General features: G+C 35.4%; 1 protein-coding gene across 7 annotated transcripts in view; it reads right to left on the bottom strand.

The window, feature by feature from the left end:
* CNOT6L (CCR4-NOT transcription complex subunit 6 like) overlaps positions 1-23504 on the bottom strand; it is a 121870-nt gene that overhangs the window by 28107 nt on the left and 70259 nt on the right. For all 7 annotated transcript variants that reach the window (XM_027087675.1, XM_027087672.1, XM_027087671.1 and 4 more), the window contains 4 exons: positions 17738-17827; positions 6896-6964; positions 4073-4230; positions 2576-2730 (listed from right to left, as the gene is read on the bottom strand). In XM_027087675.1, coding sequence (XP_026943476.1) covers positions 2576-2730; positions 4073-4230; positions 6896-6964; positions 17738-17827 — 472 coding nt within the window. The remainder of the gene's footprint in view (positions 1-2575; positions 2731-4072; positions 4231-6895; positions 6965-17737; positions 17828-23504) is intronic.

Below are 23504 nucleotides of genomic sequence, written 5' to 3' on the forward strand. Positions count from 1 at the left end.
GTGAATACTGGTAACAAATATCAAATTCAAGGCAGTATTTCCCAAATGAGGTAACCTTTTAATAGGTACAAGTGATATCGGAAGCTGAAACAGTAAGTCTAAAGATAAACAACAAGGACATACTATATAGCACAGGGAGCTATACTCAATATTTTGTAATAACCTATATAAGAATCTGGAAAAAAAATATATATATGTAAAACGGAATCACTTTGCTGCACACCTGAAACTAACACAACATTGTAAATCAACTATACTTCAATTAAAAAAAGTAATAAATATTAAAAAAAAAAGAAATCTAAAGATGCAGTTTAGTACAGTGGTTAAAAGCATTGACTGTGAAGCCAGATAATCTCTATGTCTTGGTTTCCTCATCTATAAAAATGAGGAAATAGCTCTATTCCTACCTCTGAGGATTGCTTTAAAAATTAAATAAGATAATCAGTATAAATAAAAGAAACTGGTGGACATGTAAACACTATGAAAGTAATAGCTACTGTTATTCTAAAATTTGTTAAAAAAAAAAATCAGCAACCCACTAGAAGAATTTAGCATATCCTGACCTCAAATACTTCAGGGCCCTGTACTAATTATTAAACAAATGAAAAATCTCTATTAAAAAGTCACAGAAAAGATATGAAAGTAGGTACAAATAAGTGAGAAGAAGGGGTTCAAATATCTTTCAAATTCACTTAATTCATTTACTTAAAATAACATGCCATGCTGGTAATAAATAGGCTTGTATCAATAAAAACATTGAAATGATTTGTTATAATAGGCACCAAACAGGAAAATATAGGAAAATAGTCACAGGCGTTTAGTAGATAATTCCCTATCTAATGTATCAAACCTAAGTTATTAACTACAGGATACAATCTCTATGAGAATCCATATATTTCAGTCTTCTATTGGAGGTTCCTTCAAATTTTCCACTGTAAAACTGGCAGCCTTTATGAGGCAAAAATATACTTCTCTCTTTTCCTCAGGATGATAACCAAAGGAATCTGCCTCTAACCATCTAGTCACTCAGCCAGCGTTCAACAGATAGCCTTCTATGAAATAATGCCATTTGCAGCAACATGGATGGACTTAAAGGTTATCATACTAAGTGAAGTAAGTCAAAAAGAGAAAGACAAATACCATATGATATCACTTATATGTGGAATCTAAAATATGACACAAATGAACCTATCTATGAACAGAAATAGACTTACAGACATAGAGAACAGACTTGTGGTTGCCCAGGGGGAACGGAAAGGGGGAGGGGCAGTGGGGGAGAGATGGATTTGGAGTTTGGGGTTAGTAGATGCAAACTGTTATATATATAGAATGGATAAACAAGGTCCTACTGTACAGCACAGAGAACTATATTCAATATCCTGTGATAAACCATAATGAAAAAGAATATAAAAAAGAATGTATGTATGTATAACTGACTCACTTTATTTTAACTCAACTATACTTCAATAAAAATAAATAGATAAATAAAAGAATGAAATAAACAGTCACAAAATAAACTCTTCACAACTCCAAACCAAAAAAAAAAAAAAAAAGGGAGAGATAGCCTTCTAAGTGTGTTACGGCTCTGCACCCTCAAGTAGGAAATGCAGTTCCTAAATCCAATGCGCACAATATCATAAACCCAGTAAGAGAGAAATACTAATATTGCAAAGGATTACAGAAACAGAGAAATATGACAATAATATAAATATTTCCAGGACACTTAATGATTTATGAAGTACCTATCCATTCATTATCTCCTTTAATTCTTGTCGCTAACTCTGAACAGATAATCTTTTCCATTTTAAACTCAAGAATACTAAAAGCACAGAGGTCTCTACAAGATTGTTCATGTATTTTAATAAGCAGTCATCATCTTATCTTTGACTGTATTTTCATCAACTATATTACAGCCCTGAAAAAACAAAGGTCATGTTTTCTGTTTTCCATTTCAGGTCATGACCACTTTCCATTGTCCTGTCTCAGTCAATCCTTTAACTCCCTACCTCCATAAGCTCTGTGCGTGTCCTCCCTTATCTATCCTTGCATATCTCCACCTCATATATACCATACTAGATTGTGATTTTCCTACTAGAGCTCTGAGTGGGATAGAAACTGTATGTCTTTGAGACTATTGTGACTAGCACAGCATTTGTCACGAAGCAAATGCTCAGTAAACATTTAGTGAATGAATGACTAAATAAACATATAGAATGTTAATTTAAAAAGATGAAAAGTTCATAAAATGAACGATTCTGAAAAAGGTCAACTAGCAAAAAAAATCTACTTTCTTTTTTACACAAAAACTAATATTTTACTTCATGAAAATATATAAATACAGTATCATATTCAAGTATATACTCTTTAATATTTTTAATGTAATTTGGCAAAAGAAGCATAAAGAATAATACAGTAAACATTCTTATTTTCAATACACAGCCTAAGAAATAAAACATTACCAGTAGTTTTAAACTTTTATATTACCTGTCTATTTCAGGGTCAGACCAAAGACAATTTCAAATGTGTGGGAATTAAAGAAATAAGTACACTATTATGCTTCATTTCCTTAACTCACTTTTCTGTTTTGAAGAATATTGCACAACCATCCACATGCTTTCTCTCCTGCTCAGACATGATTTTGGCACGTGACTTTGGAGAAAAAAATCCATCATATCCACGCTCCTTCAATGCTGGCAGAAAGAGAGTGAAGTATTGCTCTGTTTCCACTTCCTGAGATGACAAAGAAACATTATCATTGACATGACAGAGGAAAACTAAGATATAAAAACGTGCAGCATTGTGAGTAAGGTGTGACCAAGTTAAAATACTTCACTCAAAAAATATTATCTAAGTACCTTATCTTATTGATAGCAGCCACCATTTGACAATGGCAGCTTTTTAAAACCTAAGAGAACCAGAAAATAACGTGATTTTCTCATGCTCACACAGGTAGTTGTTCCCAAGTCTCTTGACTCCCAATTTAGAATTCATTCCACTATACTTCACTTCCTCAACTGGTAAATGAACAATTGAAAGTTGGTCATATTATAGATTAGGTGGTATGGAATAGCAAATTTTATATTATAAAGAGGTAATTTTAAAAATTATTTCAAATTTCTCAACTGTGGTAGAAAGAAATGATACTCAAGAGTGAAAAGCTTAAGATCTACCAACAAAAAATTCTACTTAAGGAATTTTTAGGTACCTGAATACCAATAATCCAATGGTCTGTGTTAAAGTAGTAATTATTAAGTTAGACCCATAACATATTTTTAACAAATCTTTCCAAATGAAATAATCAAGTGTGAAGATAATGATTTATGTATGCTAATGCTCATAACAACATGATTTTGTAACAGTGAAAACATAAACAGCCTGAATGTCCAACAGTAGGGAAACCGCTAAATCAATTAATATATATTCATATAATTGGCTTTGAGGAATTTTAGTAACATAGGAAGTGTGTTAAGTGCAACAAACAAGGTACAAAATACATCAATGGTGTGATCTCTATTTTGAAAACATATCTGTACATATCTGTAAATAAATAGGCAAGTGAATTTTTTTTAAAGTGTACAAGAAATACTTCAGAAGTTTTAACCCAGCAACTATATTTGGGATATGGGATTAGGTGTTTTCCTCCATTATTCTTTTTTTTTTCCTTGCGGTACGCGGGCCTCTCACTGTTGTGGCCTCTCCCGTTGTGGACCACAGGCTCCGGACGCGCAGGCTCAGTGGCCATGGCTCATGGACCCAGCCGCTCGGCGGCATGTGGGATCTCCCGGACCGGGGCACGAACCCATGTCCCCTGCATCAGCAGGCGGACTCTCAACCACTGCGCCACCAGGGAAGCCCCCTCCATTATTCTTTATATTTTTTCAAAATTTCTAACTTCTCTAGAAGTTGTAGAAATATCTGAGGTGCTTATTAAAATTGTCCTTTTTTTTTAAGAGGAGAGAAAATAATTGCTTTGGGTTTTCCTTCGAACACAGGAACTCTCCCAAAAGTAAGACCTTCTATAATTTTTAGGTTCACCTTTAAGTTAAAGACAATTTAATTTCTATAGTGTTACCTGAAGACTAATGATATCTGCGTCACAGTTAACAATTTCTTCCATAATTCCCTTTTTCCTGTATTCCCAGTTTAATGCCCAGGATGGGCAATAGCCATATAGCTGCCGGGTGGCGTATTTATCACATAACACATTGTAACACATAACCGTGAATGATGCTAAGAAGTGGGAGAAAAAAACAACAGACAAAAGGGAGAAAATTAGGCAATGTTTTCTAAAGCAATATCACATATACACCTACACAAGCACACATGCCACACAAACATACCCCAAATATCATCATCGTGAAATGCCTTGGGCAAGATTCCATTAAACTATACCTATAAAACTTCACTGGAATCCATCACATCAAAGTCCTTTTACCAGAATTAGACTAATACTTCATATTTGTGATTTTTTAGAATATTTTAATAAAAGTTCAACTTTTAAATCAGAATGCCATTTTTTTGCACATAATTTACTGAGCAAAACTTTTCTCTATAAATGGAATAAAAGTAAATTTTAATTTTTCTCGTTAAAAGGCTCTAATTTCATTAACTTGTATTAACAAAATATCCATACTTAATACTTTTTTGGGCCTCTTAATGCTCTCACTGCTCTAAGCCAGAAGAATATGGACTAACAAAGTTCAGTCATAAGAGAATCCTTTTTTACCAAATCAAATGTTCATTTCTAAAACTAAATTCTCATTTTAAAATGCCTATAAAAGGACTACAAGCAAACTAATAGGAAAACGCAGCTTGTATCCCTGCTACTCAAAAATGTGCTCTAAGTACCAGCAGCATCAGTTACCACCTAGGAACTCAGTACTGAAGAATTTCTGCCTTCACAAAGACTTAATGAATTGGAACCTGCAATTTAACAAACTCCCCAGGTGATTCATATGCACATGCACACCAGTTTGAAAAGCCCTGATTTTTATCATTAATTCTCTATCCCGGCTGTCCATTAGAATCAGTTTGTAGAACTTTTTAAAAAAAATGCTGATACTCAGCGCCCTACTCCAGACTAATTAAGTTAGTATATTAGGATTTGGGTATTAATATTTTTAAACAGCTTCCCAGGTGATTATAATGGGCAGACACAGTTGAGAATCAAGTACTTAATAAAAGGTGAGGAATCCAAGAATGAAGTAACACTTGATTGAAGTTGATTCAAAGTCAGATGATGGGAAAGGTATTAAGAGAAACTTAGTTCAACGGTCCCCTGGAAATCTGACTGGTGGCCATTTTGTATACTGGTACCTCTTTTCACTATCTGGGATTAATTCTTACATAGTTTAATTACCATTATAGTTTTGTGGCTATAAATCACCCTTAACCATTGTTAGTTATTATACACATCTCCTTATGCATCAGAAGTAAAAGGCATTTTTAATATCTTTTTTTTTGTTTTTTGTAGCACTGATTCTACTCACGGAAGTCAGACATCCCAAGAAAAATCCATAGTGGTTTTTCAAAAAGGAAAACCCAAGAACACATTACTTGAGAATTCAACAACTAATGAAAACTTGTTTCTGTTGTTCCTCTTCTTAATGGAAATGAAGGTATGTGATATTAGGAAAGATCTTCTTCAAGATTATGTTAACTCGTGCTCAGAAAGGGATTACTTTGAAGAACTAGAAAATGGTGTTTTTAATATCATTTTAATACCAGAAAGGGAACAATTAATTACACATTAAGGAAGGCTAAACACAAAATAAATCTGCCTAACTTAAGGCTTTGTAGAAAAACTGAGGTATTCGTTCTACTCAGACCATCAATGTGAATCCTGATAACAGAAGTGTTATTCTTGATAACACTGATACAGTACCTCTTAGAACAGGCTGATACTATGGCTCCAGAGTGTGGTGGTTTTAAAATTATTACCTCTAGAAGATACAGAAATGTACTAATATGATAATATTTCTCAGTGTTATTAAAATATAAATAGAACCATGAACACATTACACTTCGCACATCTCCCGATACCTAAGCAAATGATTTTTTCTGAATCCTTCCACTTCTTAGCTTAAATTAAAAAAAAAAAAAAGACGGGCTTTATATTGTTGTAAAAGTACATAATAAATTCTGTGGTTTACTCTTTAAAATTAAGTATCAGTATTCAGTGATTGGTTTCCCTTCATATTAAAACAGTAAAATTTTCATTTTTAAAACAAAATTAGGTATCATGAAAACTATCACTTGTGATTAAGAAGAATATTAATTCATAACAACTTATTTTAAGCAGAATTCCCAATCATAAAATGTCTAATGAGCAGTAAGAAGCCCTATAAATGTCAAATCATCATTGGTCTGCACCAAAAGACAAAGGTTTCTATTTCCTACATTACTGCAGTTCTAGAAATGCTAAATCATATAATTAAACTGCTCAAATCTTCACCCTATATCATTTCTATACCCTTGGCCTGGTATCGTATTTTGTTTCCAATACAGTAAATTGAACTCAGTCTAAATTATCCTTCTACAAAGCATTATCAGCCTACCCACTCAAGAAAGATAAAGTATCTAAGTAGTTTAAAATTTTTCAGAAGAAAATTCATTACTACTCATTTTTCTTAAATCACCAAACCCTATGTGAAGATGCCACTTGGAAAGCTCTATTACAAGAACTAATTTTAAAACCAAGAGCTGCATCATTGTGAAAGGTATGAGATCCCTGTACATAAGCCTTAGGGTAGACTTTTAAGTCTATTGATCAGTATTTTAAAACGCATCTACTCAGGGGAGGTAAAATGAAGGCCTGTCAATTTTATCACAAAGCCCAAATGGCATTTCAAGTATATCTGAAAAAAGTCAAGGAAGAATAAGAAAAACTATTTACCTGATGGCAGAATTTGGTCTCGTTCTTTTAATGTAATCCATGGCCTCGGAGGAAGCTGCTCTGGATGAACTGGAAAAAATATATATTCTTTTAAACATATTTTCATGTCTTTCTAAAATCAGTATCATTTGCTTTGTAATGTCAAATCAGCTTCTGTTTTCTCTTCAGCTATAATGCCTCACAAACTGACTTAAAAATATAGTACTGAAATATAACGAAGATTTAGAAGCTGAAGGAAGTTGATGAAGAGTTCTGCATAAAACACGTAACTAATATCCAAAAAGAACATGAGGAAATTCAGTAGTGGCATTTATACTTACACAGTATTTATAAAAAAGTACCTATTTAAAACCTTAAGTAAGGTTGCTTCCATGTCCTGGCTATTGTAAATAGTGCGCAGTGAACATTTTGGTACATGACTCTTTGAATTATGGTTTTCTCAGGGTATATGCCCAGTAGTGGGATTGCTGGGTTATATGGTAGTTCTGTTTTTAGTTTTTTAAGGAACCTCCATACTGTTCTCCATAGCGGCTGTATCAATTTACATCCACCAACAGTGCAAGAGGGTTCCCTTTTCTCCACACCCTCTCCAGCATTTATTGTTTGTAGATTTTCTGATGACGGCCATTCTAACTGGTGTGAGGTGATACCTCATTGTAGTTTTGATTTGCATTTCTCTAATGACTAGTGATGTTGAGCATCCTTTCATGTGTTCGTTGGCAATCTGTGTGTCTTCTTTGGAGAAATGTCTATTTAGGTCTTCTGCCCATTTTTGGATTGGGTTGTTTGTTTTTTTGATATTGACCTGCATGAGCTGCTTGTATATTTTGGAGATTAATCCTTTGTCAGTTGCTTGTTTGCAAATATTTTCTCCCATTCTGAGGGTTTTCTTTTGGTCTTGTTTATGGCTTCCTTTGCTACGCAAAAGCTTTTAAGTTTCATTAGGTCCCATTTGTTTATTTTTATTTTTATTTCCATTTCCCCAGGAGGTGGGTCAAAAAGGATCTTGCTGTGATTTATGTCACAGAGTGTTCTGCCTATATTTTCCTCTAAGAGTTTGATAGTGTCTAAAGGCAGGACAGGAATAAAGATGCAGACACAGAGAATGCAGTTGAGGACACAGGGAGGGAGAAGGGTAAGCTGGGACGAAATGAGAGAGTAGCACTGACATGTATACACTACCAAATGTAAAACAGATAGCTAGTGGGAAGCAGCTGCATCGCACAGGGATATCAGCTGGGTGCTTTGTGACCACCTAGAGGGGTGGGATAAGGAGGGTGGGAGGGAGACGCAAAAGGGAGGGGACATGGGGATATACATACACATGATAGCTGATTCACTTTGTTATACAGCATAAACTAACACAATATTGTAAAGCAATTATACTCCAATAAAGATGTTAAAAAAACAAAAACAAAAACTTAAGTAAGGTGTTATGTCTTAATTACACATATAAATTGTGTTGACCCAGCTTTGTTCCCAGCTGGTAAATCAAAGCTATGTGAAGTTTCAACACACTGACGAACAAAATATTCAAATATTTTTAAAATAAAAAAAACAAATATGCATGCATAATAAAAATTACTGAATTTTCTAACAGGGCTTTCATTTCCTAATTTTACTCTTTCTCTCTTTCATAATGTCAATGCAAAGCAAGAGATTAGAGCTACATTATACAGAAAAAAGGAAGGCACTGGTTAAACATTAACTGCTCAGATATGATTGTCAGTACTATGGAACTAAATGTTACCAAACTATCAGATGAAAGAAAATTCCTAAATTAAGATTTAACTTCCTCTTTTTCTTCTCCCTTTTAAACACATTTGCAGTTACAGAACAATTTGATTAGAGTTTACAGATTTACCCAGGGAATCAGTGGATAAGAAATGTATTCCTTTAAAACAAAAACACTCCATCATCATCCAGCCATAGAAATTTTGACCACAGTATCCAAGACCTTTAAAAAAGTTTCACTTTACTAATCATTTTGATGTTCTGAAGTCTACCTAAAGGATGCCTGTTTTAGCAGCCATGCTTTTCACAAAGTGAAATGAACGTTATTTTGCACAGTCCATATGAAGGTCATCATAAGATGACAAACAAACCATCCAGCTGGTTCAACACACTGAATCCTGGAAAATAATCATGCCTGCTAGGAGTGCCATGCCAGAATCTTGGCAACTATCTCAAAAAATGGAAAGCTCATTATGTAAATATAATGAAGAGTAAACAAGGAACTTTTTAGCTGCTGGGATCCTTATTAGCAAATAGTTAAACATTCAGAAAGCACAAAAGATATCAAAATAAGACAAGTAAGGTGATGTCAACATTCTGATGCTTCCCATATCTTAACTGATACAGCACAATATATCAGTGTAAGTAAAACGTATAATATTCCTCAACAACAACCAAAGAACAAAAACATAGGAAAAAATACTCTATCTCACCAGTAACCAGGAAACATTAAAAAATGAGATAGCATGTCTTTATCCAAATTGACAAAAAAAAATTTTAAGTTTACTAACATCAGGGTTGGTGAAGGGGATAAGAAACAGATACTTGCATGTACAACTAGTGGGAATACAAATTGGTATAGCTCTCTGGGAGGACAAACTGGCATCATCTTTTAAAATTTAAAACATTCATGTCCCTGTGACCCAGCAATTCTATTTCTTGGTATCAGCCCTATCTGCTTAAAGCAGCATTCAAATAGATATTCATTATGCCACTGTTTGTAACAGCAAAAGCAATGGTAAATGGTTATTATCCATTTCACAGAAGTCTATGCTACAGTTTAAAAGAAACAAGATACATGTGTGCTAAAGTGGAAAGGTATATAAGAAATACTGTTCAGTCAGAAAAAAGTAGAAAAATATATATGATACATTTTAATTAAATAATAAGATACATTATAATAATAGGATATATTTTATTAGAAAAAAATTTAAAACACACATGCAAAGTAATACCATAAAACTTCTACTGGTATAATTTTTATATGTAATGTCTATAGACATGCCTACAAGGATACACACCCAACTTACAAGTGTGTTTACTTACACGGAGGGGACTGGAATTAAAGGTAGTGGTCAAAGGAAAATCTAGTCTTAACCGGAATTTAAGTATTTCTTACAAGGAGAATAATATATTCATGTGTGGCACATACTTAAAATTGACTTTTTTCAAAGATAAAATTGCATAGCCGATGATATGACAAAGGAGAGGAATACAGAGTTATATGGGCCAACTATCAAATCAGATAAAGACTGTTTAATAGATAAATCTATATGGTCCTAGACACAGCACAAGGATTTGGATCAAAATTGAAGATAAGTCTATTCTCATTATGAAGAGAAGAACAGCAGTTGACATCTTAATACGTCTTTCAGCATCATACCTATAATGTGATAAAAACAATTCTCCCATTTTTATCTCCCACACATGCCACACTAAGTGCGAGACAGCCCTGAAGCCACCAGGAATAGACCCAGGGCGGCGAGGCATGCAAGGAAAGTTCTGATTTCCCACACCTCCCAGTGGCTGGCAGCACTGGGCCTGGTCTCCCCACAGAGAGGGTGCCAGCTGAGCCTGGGAGGACCAACAGAACCCACACGCTAAACCTAAATTGGCTGCCTGCTATCGAGGTTTTTAAAAGGTCATGAATCTCCTAACAGAATATTCAAACTATCCAGGGCACAACTGAAAATCACTGGTCATACCAAAGACCAGGAAAATCACAACTTAAGTGAGAAAAGACTACCAACAGACAACAACACAGAGATGATTCAGATGTTGAAATTATCTGACAGAAATTTTAGAGCAGCTATCATAGAGCTGCTACGAAAAGTAATTACAAATTCTCTTGAAAACTGAAAAAACAGAAAACCCAAGGAAAGAAGTGGAAGGGCACAATAATAATGATAACCAAAGATAAAATGATTGAATTTGAGAACACATCAAGAGAATTTACTCAATAGGAACAATAAAAAGGAAACTGAAAAAAAAAATGAACAGAGCTTGAGAAACCTGTGGGACTGTAACAGTAGATCTAAGATTCATATCATCAGAGTTCAGAAAGAGAATGCAGACTTAAAAGTATTCTAAGAGATAATGACTAAAAACTCTCAAATTTAATAAAAACATAAATCTACAAGTTTAAGAGGATGTGCAAACTTCAAACAATAAAACCAAAGTAAGCCACACCAAACACATCATAATGAAACTGCTAAAAATTAAAGACAAAAACCTCAGAGAAATGACACATTACCTAAAGGGGAACAATAAGTTTCTTTTCTAAAACCATGGTGCCAGAGGAAGTGATAAAGTGCTAAAAGAAAAGAACTGTCAACCTCAAATTCTGTATCCAGCAGAACTTTCCTTCATAAATCAAGGAAAAATAAAGATGTTATCAAAGGAAAACTACAAGACTTTGTTGCTAGCAGACCAGCCCTTATAGAATGACTAGAGGAAGCTCTCTAAACAGAAAGAACGTAACAGAAGAAATGGAACATCAAAATGGAAGGAACAGAGAATGACTAATATTAAGGATAAATATAACAGATTAATCTTCTCCGCATAAGCTTCTTAAATCGTATCTGACGGATGAAACAAAAATTGTAACGCCTGTGTGGTACCTAGTACAGGTAGAGGAAACACTAGGGACAATAATATTTTAAAAGTGGGGAGGGTGGGGGGCTTCCCTGGTGGCGCAGTGGTTGAGAATCTGCCTGCCAATGCAGGGGAGACGGGTTCGAGCCCTGGTCTGGGAGGATCCCACATGCTGCGGAGCAACTGGGCCCGTGAGCCACAATTACTGAGCCTGTGTGTCTGGAGCCTGTGCTCCGCAACAACAGAGGCCGCGATAGTGAGAGGCCCGCACACCGCCATGAAGAGTGGCCCCCGCTTGCCACAACTAGAGAAAGCCCACGCACAGAAACGAAGACCCAACACAGCCATAAATAAATAAATAAATAAAAATTAAAAAAAAAAAAAAGTGGGAAGGGTGAAGGGACACAAATGGAAGTAGGGCATCAATAATTCACTTAAAGTGATAAGACACCATTATCAATAGACTGTGCTACGTATGTATATTGTGATATCTAAAGTTACAACTAAGAAAACTATACAAGACAATATACTCTAAAACAGCATAAATAAAATAATATGGAATCCTAAAAAAATGTTTAAGTAACCCACAAGAAACCAAGAAAAGATAAATGAAGGAGAAACAAAGGAAACAAACAGAATACAAGTATCAAAATGGCTGATTCAAGTTCTACATATCAATAATTATTTTAAATGTACATGGTCTAATAAATACACAAATTAAATGAGTGGAATCTTGGCAGAGTAGATAAAAATCATGACATATAAGTCAACTGTACACTAATACAAGAAATTCACTTCACATACACATAGTTAAGCTGAATCTAAGAGTACGTAAACATTAAACAAACCAAAAAAAAAGCAGAGTGGTTATGTTAACATCAGATAAAGTAGACTTAAGAGCAAAAAAGATACTAGGAACAAGGGAGGTTATTACACAATGATAAAAAGATCAATTCATCAAGAAGATGTAGCAATCCTCAATATGTATACATAAACAACACCACTTCAAAATACATGAAGCAAAGACTGACTAAGCTGAAAGCAGAAACAGACAAATCCACAACTATGGTTGGCAATTTTAGCACCATAACATCTGGTAAGACTACTAGACAGAAAGTTACAAAAAATATAGAGGAATTAAATACCACCAGCAACCAGCATGATCTAATTTGCGTGTGAAGAATACTCCACCCAACAAACCACAAAATATATACTTTTTTCAAGCACTCAGGGAACATTCACCAAGATAGACAATAAAACAAACCTCAAGAAATTTAAAAGAATTGAAATAATACAGAAGGTTTCCCAACTGGTCCCAAACTGGAATCAAACAAAAAGTTAGTAACAGACAACAGGAAATTAAGTAACATATTTCTAAATAATCCATGAGTCAAAGAGGAAGACTCAGAGGAAATTTTTTTAAAAATACACTGGACAGAATGAAAATGAAAATACAACATATCAAAATGTATGGAATACAGCTAAAGTAGTTCTGAGAGGGAAATTATAGTGTATAGTGCTACATTCTAACATTGAAAATGAGAAAAAATTTCAAATCGACAATCTAAGTTGTTACTTCAAACAAGAAAAAGAACAAAATAAACCCGACGTTAGAAGACAGAAGAAACTACTAAGATATAGGGATACAAAAAAGTTTAACATAGAAAAAACAGAAAAAAGATATACAGTGCAAATTCTAACCAAAATAGAACTCACGCAGCTGTATTTTTTCATGTAGCTATATTAAGATGAAAGTAATAAGAACAGCATAATGATAAAAGCTTCAAATAACCAGAAAGATGAAACACATGAAAATATAGCCTCAATATATATAATTAAAAGTTGCAAGAACTACAAGAAGAAATAAACAAATCTGTAATCAAAGTGGGATATTTTAACATAGCTCTATTAGTAATGAATAAAAACAAAGTAATCACTAAGTATATATAACACATTCAAATTAGGAAACTTTAATATACATAGGATGCTGTACCAAACAACTACAGAATTCACATTCTTTTAAAATACATATTTAACATTTATAAAAAGTAATTAAGCATGAGCTGGCTAATATATAACACATTTTTAGAATTTAAATCAGAGTACGTTCCTTGACCACAATGGAATTAAGCTAGGAATCAATGACAAAGAAAACTAGAAAAACTCCCCTAAAAATAAAAAAATAAACTTCTAAATGACTCATCAGTCAAAGAAGAAATGAGTGCTTGGAGAAATATGCTGAACTGAATGATAATGAAAATTATACAAATTAGAACTTGAAGGATACAGCTAAAAGTCATGTTTAGAGGGAGATTTATCAATGAATACATCAGAGGAAAAAAATGTCTAAAAGCGAAAGATTTAAGTGTTATAAGAAGTTAGAAAGAAAACAGCAAATGAAACCCAAAGAAAGCAGAAAGAAAAAATAAAGATAAGAAATTACTGATAGTGGGAAAAAAAGTATGATAGAGATGACCAAAAAAGCTAAAAATTGGTTCTTTTCTTCAAAGAAAATATTGATAAATCCCTGGACAAGATTATTCATGAAATAAATAGAGGCAACACAAACAACTAGTATCTGGAATTGAAAAGAGACATCACAATATATTAAATGGACATTAAAACCTCATAAAAAGATATTCTGAACAACTGTATGCCAATAAATTTGAAAAATTAGATAAAATATTCAAATTACCAAAAAAAACTTTCAGAAACTGATAAAAAGAGAAATGGAAAATCAGACGAGTATTATAGTTATTAAAGAAATTAAATCAGTAATTGAAATGCCTACAAAGGAACCCCAGGCTCAGATGTATTCTACCAAATATTTAAGAAAGAAAGAATACCAATCTTAAATAAACTCTTCTAAATAACAGAAAATGATAAAATAATCCCCCAAAACTTTAATGAGGCCAACATAACCTTTATATTAAAACTTGACAAGAAAAATTACTGGCCAGTCTCGCTCAAACACACATGCAAAAAATCCTAAGTAAAAGATCAGCAAATAGAAACAGGGATATATAAAAAGAATAATAATATATTACAAGTTACTTGGGCTTATTCCAGGAATACAAAGGTGGTAATATGAAAAACCATCGATGCAATTACCAAATTAACAGAATAAAGGACAAAAATTTTATACTCATCTTAATAGAAAAAAAGCATCTGATAAAACTCAACATTTATTCATATTAAAAAATAATAGGGCTTCCCTGGTGGCGCAGTGGTTGAGAGTCCGCCTGCCGATGCAGGGGACATGGGTTCGTGCCCCGGTCCGGGAAGATCCCACATGCCGTGGAGCGGCTGGGCCCGTGAGCCATGGCCACTGAGCCTGTGCATCTGGAGCCTGTGCTCCGCAACGGGAGAGGCCACAGCAGTGAGAGGCCCGCGTACCGCAAAAAAATAACAGACTCTCTTAGCAAACTAGGAATAGAAGAAAATCCTTAATCTGATTAAACTATCAATATAAAAACTACAGTGAATGGGCTTCCTTGGTGGCGCAGTGGTTGAGAGTCCGCCTGCCGTTGCAGGGGACACGGGTTCGTGCGCCGTCCCGCAAGGATCCCACAAGCCGCGGAGCGGCTGGGCCCATGAGCCATGGCCGCTCAGCCTGCAAGTTCGGAGCCTGTGCTCCGCAACGGGAGAAGTCACAACAGTGAGAGGCCCGCGTACCGCAAAAAAAAAAAACAAACAAAAACTACAGTGAACATCCTACTTAATCATAAATTATTAAAAGCTAATATATTATGAAATTAAATGATACCCATTATGACCACTTTTAGTTAGCAGTTTACTGGTGGTCTTAGCAAATGCAATAAAGAAAAAGAATAAAGGATATAAGAATTAGAAAAATAATATTAAAAGTAGAATTTACAGATGATATGCTTGCGTAAATTGACATTAAAATGCATTAGGATTAAAATGAATTAAGCAAAGTGGTTGAATACATATTTAGCAAGTGTTCAGCAAGGTGGGAATACCACGAAGTATACAAAACTCAATTGCACTCCACAAATCAGCAATATCCATTAAGATACTATTTATTTTCAAAAAGACTATAAAAGCATCAAAAAAGTCAATACCTAGAATAAATGTAATAAAAACGCACAAGACCAATACACAGAAACCTAAAATTAAATAATGAGATAAATTAGAGAAGGCACAATAAATAAAAGAATATTCTACACTGTTAGATTAGAAAACCCAGTGTTGCAAACATGTCAATTCTTTCCAAAGCAATCTACAGTTGACCCTTGAACAATACAGGGGTTAGGGGCCCTGACTCCTGTACAGTCAAAAATTTGCATATAACCTTACAGTCAGCCCTTCATATCCACGGTTCCACATCCACAGATTCAACCAAACGTGGATCCTATAGATCCTATTTTTGAAAAAAAAATCTGCATATAAGTGGACCCGTGCAGTTCAAACCTGTGTTGTTCAAGAGTCAACTGTATCCCCAATCAAAATCCCTACACTTGGGTGAGGGGAGAAATTTGTAAAGCTGTTTCTAGCAATTTTAATGAAAATACAAGGCAAAAGAAGCATGGGGACAAAACTAGCCAAGACTTTATAATCAAATCAAGAGGGAAGACTTACTCTACTCTATCTCAAAACATTTTACAAAACTGCCATAATTAAGAACAATGTTATACTGCCATAAAGACTAGAGGAAGAGAACAAAAAATAGAGAATCTAGAAATACCATAAAACACTGATGATTCATGACAAAGATGGCACAAAAAAACAGTAATGAAAGGACAGTCTTTTCAATAAATGGCTAAGGGTTAATTTAATACACACATGGAAAAACTGACTCCTGTGTTACACAAACTCAATTCTGGGAAGACTATAGCTCTAAGTGTTGCAAGTAAAAAATGGAGTTTTTAGATACTAGCATAGGAGAATACATTCATGAGCTTGAGGTAGAGAAAAATCCTTGAAGAGAACACAAAAGCAGTACCACACTAGAAAGATCAATAAAGCAGAGTATGTTAAATTTTTTCTGTTCATCAAGAGACAAATTAAGAGAGTGGAAAATCAACAAGAGCACCAGAAAAGGTATTTGCGACATATGTATCAACAAACAGCTTATATGTAAAACACATGAAAAACTCCTTAAAAATTACACACACACACCACACATGCCATATGGCTGGGTCAACAGGCTATATCCATAGAGACAAGAGATACTTAATTTTTAAACAAGAAAGAAATAACATACACATGCTTTGTATACAACTTAACAGCCACATATTCTTACTTTCTTACTAAAAGGACTTCTCTAATAAGTTTGTTATCTCTCTCTCATCAATCAACCAAAAAACTTTTAAATTACATTAATTTGATTTCACCTTATTGTAAATCTTAACGATTTTTTTAAATTTTGTATGTAGGTGGGTGTCTTCTATAATACAGTTTAAAAGAGTACAGCCAAAATATTGTGATGATGGCCTCTATTGGGATCTAGATTTCTCTAGCTCTGTTTTAAGATTCTGTATTTCAGAAAGGTATTATTCCAAGAAAAATATCTGAATTTAGTAGCACGTCCATTCTTTTAAATATATTTTGAGTGTTTAAACAAACAAACAAGTTTTAAGTCAAATACTTAATAGCTTTCTTACATTAAAAATTTTTCATTTGGAATACCACTATTTTGATCCAATAAATCTGGTGTTCTTAATTAAAATCTTGCTTTCAAAATTTCCACAGATGTGTAGTGAATCAAACAAGTCATTTCATTCATGAAAAATGTGCACAATATGTGGGTTACAAACATTCTGCATCAAATTCAAACAATTGATAACTATGTATCTTTGTGATTAAGAGCAAGACAATCTTGAGTTCACAGCTCTGGCATTAATCAGCTGTGTACTTAGGTAAATTACTTTATTCTCTGAATCTCAGAATTTGCATCTGTATAATGCCAGTAAAAATTCCTACCTCTTAGATTCCTAAAAAGATTCAATAAGATAATGTAACTAATGATCCTAACATAAAGCACTCAGTACGTGAAAAGAAGAATGTCCCACTACCATGGAATATACTAATGCCAGGAACTTCAATCCTACAAGCAGTTATAAAACAATGGTCAGATGCCTCCAATAAAAAAATTTTAAAAATAGTAATAACAACAACTAAAAAAAAATGGTCAGAAGCTCTTAAGCAACATATGATCTATTAGCTAACAGTAATATCTGTAGAGTTTACTGCTTTGTCATTAATATTTACCTGCAAGATTGTCAAGCATGAAGTTCAGTAGCTTTCGGGTTCCATCTGGGTCCTGGTATAAATTGAGAATATCCTGTGATAAAGGATTGCCTAAAGACAAAGAGAAAAATAAAATCTATAAGAGTTACAATTGGAAGACAAAACAAATATACACTATAAAACAAAATACTAATTTTCTAAAGTGAATTTTACTGCTAATCTGTTACATAAATTTAAAGAAATCATAGGAACTAAATACTCTTTATTGAGCAAGTCATAAAGAAAAACTTCAGAAGAATTATTTCTTTCCAGATTTCAGTTTATACTGTACACTTGTAATTTGGGTGTGTCAAATCACATATATACATACATACATACATACACACACACACATACACATATTAATCTTGGTCAGTTCTGAAGTAATATCAAAACTTGGCACCCTTAAGTAACCCATAGGTTCTACATTTATCTTTGAAGATAATACTCTAACTGAAAGAAAAACAGCCTTGTATGAGAAAGAACGAGTGATATAAACGAGGGTCTTCCTAGTTAGAATATTTATACTACACATGGAGAAAAGGAAGGTATTTCAAGTGAAAAGAAAACCTATCATTACCAAGATGAGTTAATGAAATGTAGAGGGAAATAAGAATTTTTTTTATGACAGTGATCAGGGGTATCTGAATACTGAGAGTACAGATTTATCAAATTTCAAAAAACAAACTACTGTTAACAGTCTATATATTCTCTTAAGAAATAAAGGCGGTATTTATTAAGATAAGCATGCAAAAATAGTCTAGCAAACAGATTTGAAAAAACAAAAATTGAAGACCTTTCAGAAATGAAGTTTATAACTATTAAAAAAAATCTTTGGAGGAAGACGGGAAGATGGCGGAAGAGTAAGACCTGGAGATCACCTTCCTCCCCACAGATACACCAGAAATACATCTACACGTGGAACAACTCCTACAGAACACCTACTGAACGCTGGCAGAAGTCCTCAGACCTCCCAAAAGGCAAGAAACCCCCCCACATACCTGGGTAGGGCAAAAGAAAAAAGAATAAACAGAGACAAAAGGATAGGGATGGGACCTGCACCAGTGGGAGGGAGCCATGAAGGAGGAAAGGTTTCCACACAGAAGGCCCTTCGCGGGCGGAGACTGCAGGTGGCGGAGCGGGGAAGCACAGCAACAGAGGTGCAGAGGGCAAAGCAGACAGATTCCCGCACAGAGTATCGGTGCCGACCAGAACTCACCAGCCCAGAGAGGCTTGTATGCTCACCCGCCGTGGCGGGCGGGGCTGCGAGCTGAGGCTCAGGCTTCAGTCGGAGCGCAGGGACAGGACTGGGGTTGGCGGCGTGAACACAGCCAGAAGGGGGTTAGTGCGCGACAGCTGGCCGGGAAGGAGTGCGGGAAAAGTCTGGACCTGCCAAAGAGGCAAGAGACTTTCTCTTCCCTCTCTGTTTCCTGGTGCACGAGGAGAGGGGATTAAGAGCACTGCTTAAAGGAGCTCCAGAGACGGGCGCGAGCCGCAGCTGAAAGTGCGGACCCCAGAGACGGGCATGAGATGCTAAGGCTGCTGCTGCCGCCACCAAGAAGCCTGTGTGCAAGCGCAGGTCACTCTCCACACCGCCCCTCCCAGGAGCCTGTGCAGCCCGCCACTGCCAGGGTCGCGGGATCCAGGGACAACTTCCCGGGAAGTTGTGTTTGCATGGCGCGCCTCAGGCTGGTGCAACGTCACGCTGGCTTCTGCCGCTGCAGGCTCACGCCGCACTAAGTGCCCCTCCCTCCACCCCCTCACCGGCCTGAGTGAGCCAGAGCCCCCGAAGCAGCTGCTCCTTTAACCCCGTCCTGTCTGAGCGAAGAACAGACGCCCTCTGGCAACCTACACGCAGAGGCGGGTCCAAATCCAAAGCTGAGACCCTGGGAGCTGTGAGAACAAAGAAGAGAAAGGGAAATCTCTCCCAGCAACCTCAGAAGCAGCGGATTAAAGCTCCACAATAAACTTGATGTGCCCTGCATCTGTGGAATATGGGAATAGACAACAAATCATCCCAAATTGAGGAGGTGGACTTTGAGAGCAAGATTTATGATTTTTTCCCCTTTTCCTCTTTTTGAAAGTGTGTATGTGTATGCTTCTGTGTCAGATTTTGCCTGTATAGCTTTGCTTCCACGATTTGTCCTAGGGTTCTATCCGTCTGTTTTTGTTTTTTTTCCTTAATAATTATTTTTTATTTTAATCCCTTTATTATATTTTATTTTACTTTACTTTATTTTACTTTATCTTTTTCTTTCTTTCCTTCCTTCCCTACTTTAGACAACAAATCATCCCAAATTGAGGAGGTGGACTTTGAGAGCAAGATTTATGATTTTCTTCCCTTTTCCTCTTTTTGTGAGTGTGTATGTGTATGCTTCTGTGTGAGATTTTGTCTCTATAGCTTTGCTTCCACCATTTGTCCTAGGGTTCTATCCGTCCGTTTTTTCTTTTTTAATTTTTTTTCTTAATAATTATTTTTTATTTTACTAACTTTATTATATTTTACCTTACTTTATTTTATTTTACTTTATCTTCTTTCTTTCTTTCTTTCTTTCTTTTCTTTTCTTTCTTTCTTCCACTAATTCTTTCTTTCTACTTTTTCTCCCTTTTATTCTGACCCGTGTGGATGAAAGGCTCTTGGTGCTACAGCCAGGAGTCAGTGCTGTGCCTCTGAGGTGGGAGAGCCAACTTCAGGACACTGGTCCACAAGAGACCTCCCTGATCCACATAATATGAAACGACGAAAATCTCCCAGAGATCTCCATCTCAACACCAGCACCCAACTTCACTCAACAACCAGCAAGCTACAGTGCTGGACACCCTATGCCAAACAACTAGCAAGACAGGAACACAAGCCCACCCATTAGCAGAGAGGCTGCCTAAAATCATAATAAGGCCACAGACACCCCAAAACACAACACCAGACGTGGACCTGCCCACCAGAAAGATAAGATAAAGCCTGATCCACCAGAACACAGGCACTAGTCCCCTCCACCAGGAAGCCTACACAACCCACTGAACCAACCTTAGCCACTGGGGACAGACACCAAAAACAACGGGAACTACGAACCTGCAGCCTGCAAAAAGGAGACCCCAAACACAGTAAGATAAGCAAAATGAGAAGACAGAAAAACACACAGCAGATGAAGAAGCAAGATAAAAACCCACCAGACCTAACAAATGAACAGGAAATAGCCAGTCTACCTGAAAAAGAATTCAGAATAATGATAGTAAAGATGATCCAAAAACTTGGAACTAGAATAGACAAAATGCAAGAAACATTTAACAAGGACCTAGAAGAACTAAAGATGAAACAAACAACAACGAAGAACACAATAAATGAAATTAAAAATACTCTAGATGGGAGCAATAGCAGAATAACTGGGGCAGAAGAATGGATAAGTGACCTGGAAGATAAAATAGTGGAAATAACTACTGCAGAGCAGAATAAAGAAAAACGAATGAAAAGAACTGAGGACAGTCTCGGAGACCTCTGGGACAACATTAAATGCACCAACATTCGAATTATAAGGTTTCCATAAGAAGAAGAGAAAAAGAAAGAGACTGAGGAAATATTTGAAGAGATTATAGTTGAAAACTTCCCTAATATGGGAAAGGAAATAGTTAATCGAGTCCAGGAAGCACAGAGAGTCCCATACAGGATAAATCCAAGGAGAAATACGCCAAGACACATATTAATCAAACTGTCAAAAATTAAATGCAAAGAAAGCATATTAAAAGCAGCAAGGGAAAAACAACAAGTAACACATAAGGGAATCCCCATAAGGTTAACAGCTGATCTTTCAGCAGAAACTCTGCAAGGCAGAAGGGACTGGAAGGACATATTTAAAGTGATGAAGGAGAGAAACCTGCAACCAACATAACTCTACCCAGCAAGGATCTCATTCAGATTTGATGGAGAGATTAAAACCTTTACAGACAAGCAAAAGGTGAGAGAGTTCAGCACCACCAAACCAGCTTTACAACAAATGCTAAAGGAACTTCTCTAGGCAAGAAACACAAGACAAGGAAAAGACCTACAATAACGAACCCAAAACAATTAAGAAAATGGGAATAGGAACATACATATTGATAATTACCTTAAATGTAAATGGACTAAATGCTCCCACCAAAAGACACAGATTGGCTGAATGGATACAAAAACAAGACCCATATATATGCTGTCTAAAAGAGACCCACTTCAGACCTAGAGACACATACAGACTGAAAGTAAGGGGATGGAAAAAGATATTCCATGCAAATGGAAACCAAAAGAAAGCTGGAGTAGCAATTCTCGTATCAGACAAATAGACTTTAAAATAAAGACTATTAGAAGAGACAAAGAAGGACACTACGTAATGATCAAGGGATCGACCCAAGAAGAAGATATAACAATTGTAAATATTTATGCACCCAACATAGGAGCACCTCAATACATAAGGCAAATACTAACAGCCATAAAAGGGGAAATCGACAGTAACACAGTCATAGTAGGGGACTTCAACACCCCACTTTCACCAATGGACAGATCATCCAAAATGAAAATAAATAAGGAAACACAAGCTTTAAATGATACATTAAACAAGATGGACTTAATTGATATTTATAGGACATTCCATCCAAAAACAACAGAATACACTTTTTTCTCAGGTGCTCATGGAACATTCTCCAGGACAGATCATATCTTGGGTCACAAATCAAGCCTTGGTAAATTTAAGAACATTGAAATTGTATCAAGTATCTTTTCTGACCACAACGCTATGAGACTAGATATCAATTACAGGAAAAGATCTGTAAAAAATAGAAACACATGGAGCTAAACAATACACTACTCAATAACGAAGTGATCACTGAAGAAATCAAAGAGGAAATCAAAAAATACCTAGAAACAAATGACAATGCAGACACGACAACCCAAAAAATCTGGGATGCAGCAAAAGCAGTTCTAAGAGGGAAGTTTATGGCAATACAATCCTACCTTAAGAAACAAGAAACATCTCAAAAAAACAGCCTAACCTTGCACCTAAAGCAATTAGAGAAAGAAGAACAAAAAAACCCCAAAGTTAGCAGAAGGAAAGAAATCATAAGAATCAGATCAGAAATAAATGAAAAAGAAATGAAGGAAACGATAGCAAAGATCAATAAAACTAAAAGCTGGTTCTTTGAGAAGATAAACAAAATTGATAAACCATTAGCCAGACTCATCATGGAAAAAAAGGGAGAAGACTCAAATCAATAGAATTAGAAATGAAAAAGGAGAAGTAACAACTGACACTACAGAAATACAAAAGATCATGAGAGATTACTACAAGCAACTCTTTGCCAATAAAATGGACAACCTGGAAGAAATGGACAAATTCTTAGAAATGCACAACCTGCCAAGACTGAATCAGGAAGAAATAGAAAATATGAACAGACTAATCAAAGCACTGAAATTGAAACTATGATTAAAAATCTTCCAACAAACAAAAGCCCAGGACCAGATGGCTTCACAGGCAAATTGTATCAAACATTTAGAGAAGAGCTAACACCTATCCTTTTCAAACTCTTCCAAAATATAGCAGATGGAGGAACACTCCCAAACTCATTCTACGAGGCCACCATCACCTTGATTCCAAAACCAGGCAAGGATGTCACAAAGAAAGAAAACTACAGGCCAATATCACTGACGAACATAGATGCAAAAATCCTCAACAAAATACTAGCAAACAGAATCCAACAGCACATTAAAAGGATCATACATCATGGT

This window comes from Aethalodelphis obliquidens, unplaced genomic scaffold (assembly GCF_003676395.1).
Source record: "Aethalodelphis obliquidens isolate GAN/ISIS:26980383/991018 unplaced genomic scaffold, ASM367639v1 scaffold59, whole genome shotgun sequence".
NCBI classification, from domain to species: domain Eukaryota; kingdom Metazoa; phylum Chordata; class Mammalia; order Artiodactyla; family Delphinidae; genus Aethalodelphis; species Aethalodelphis obliquidens.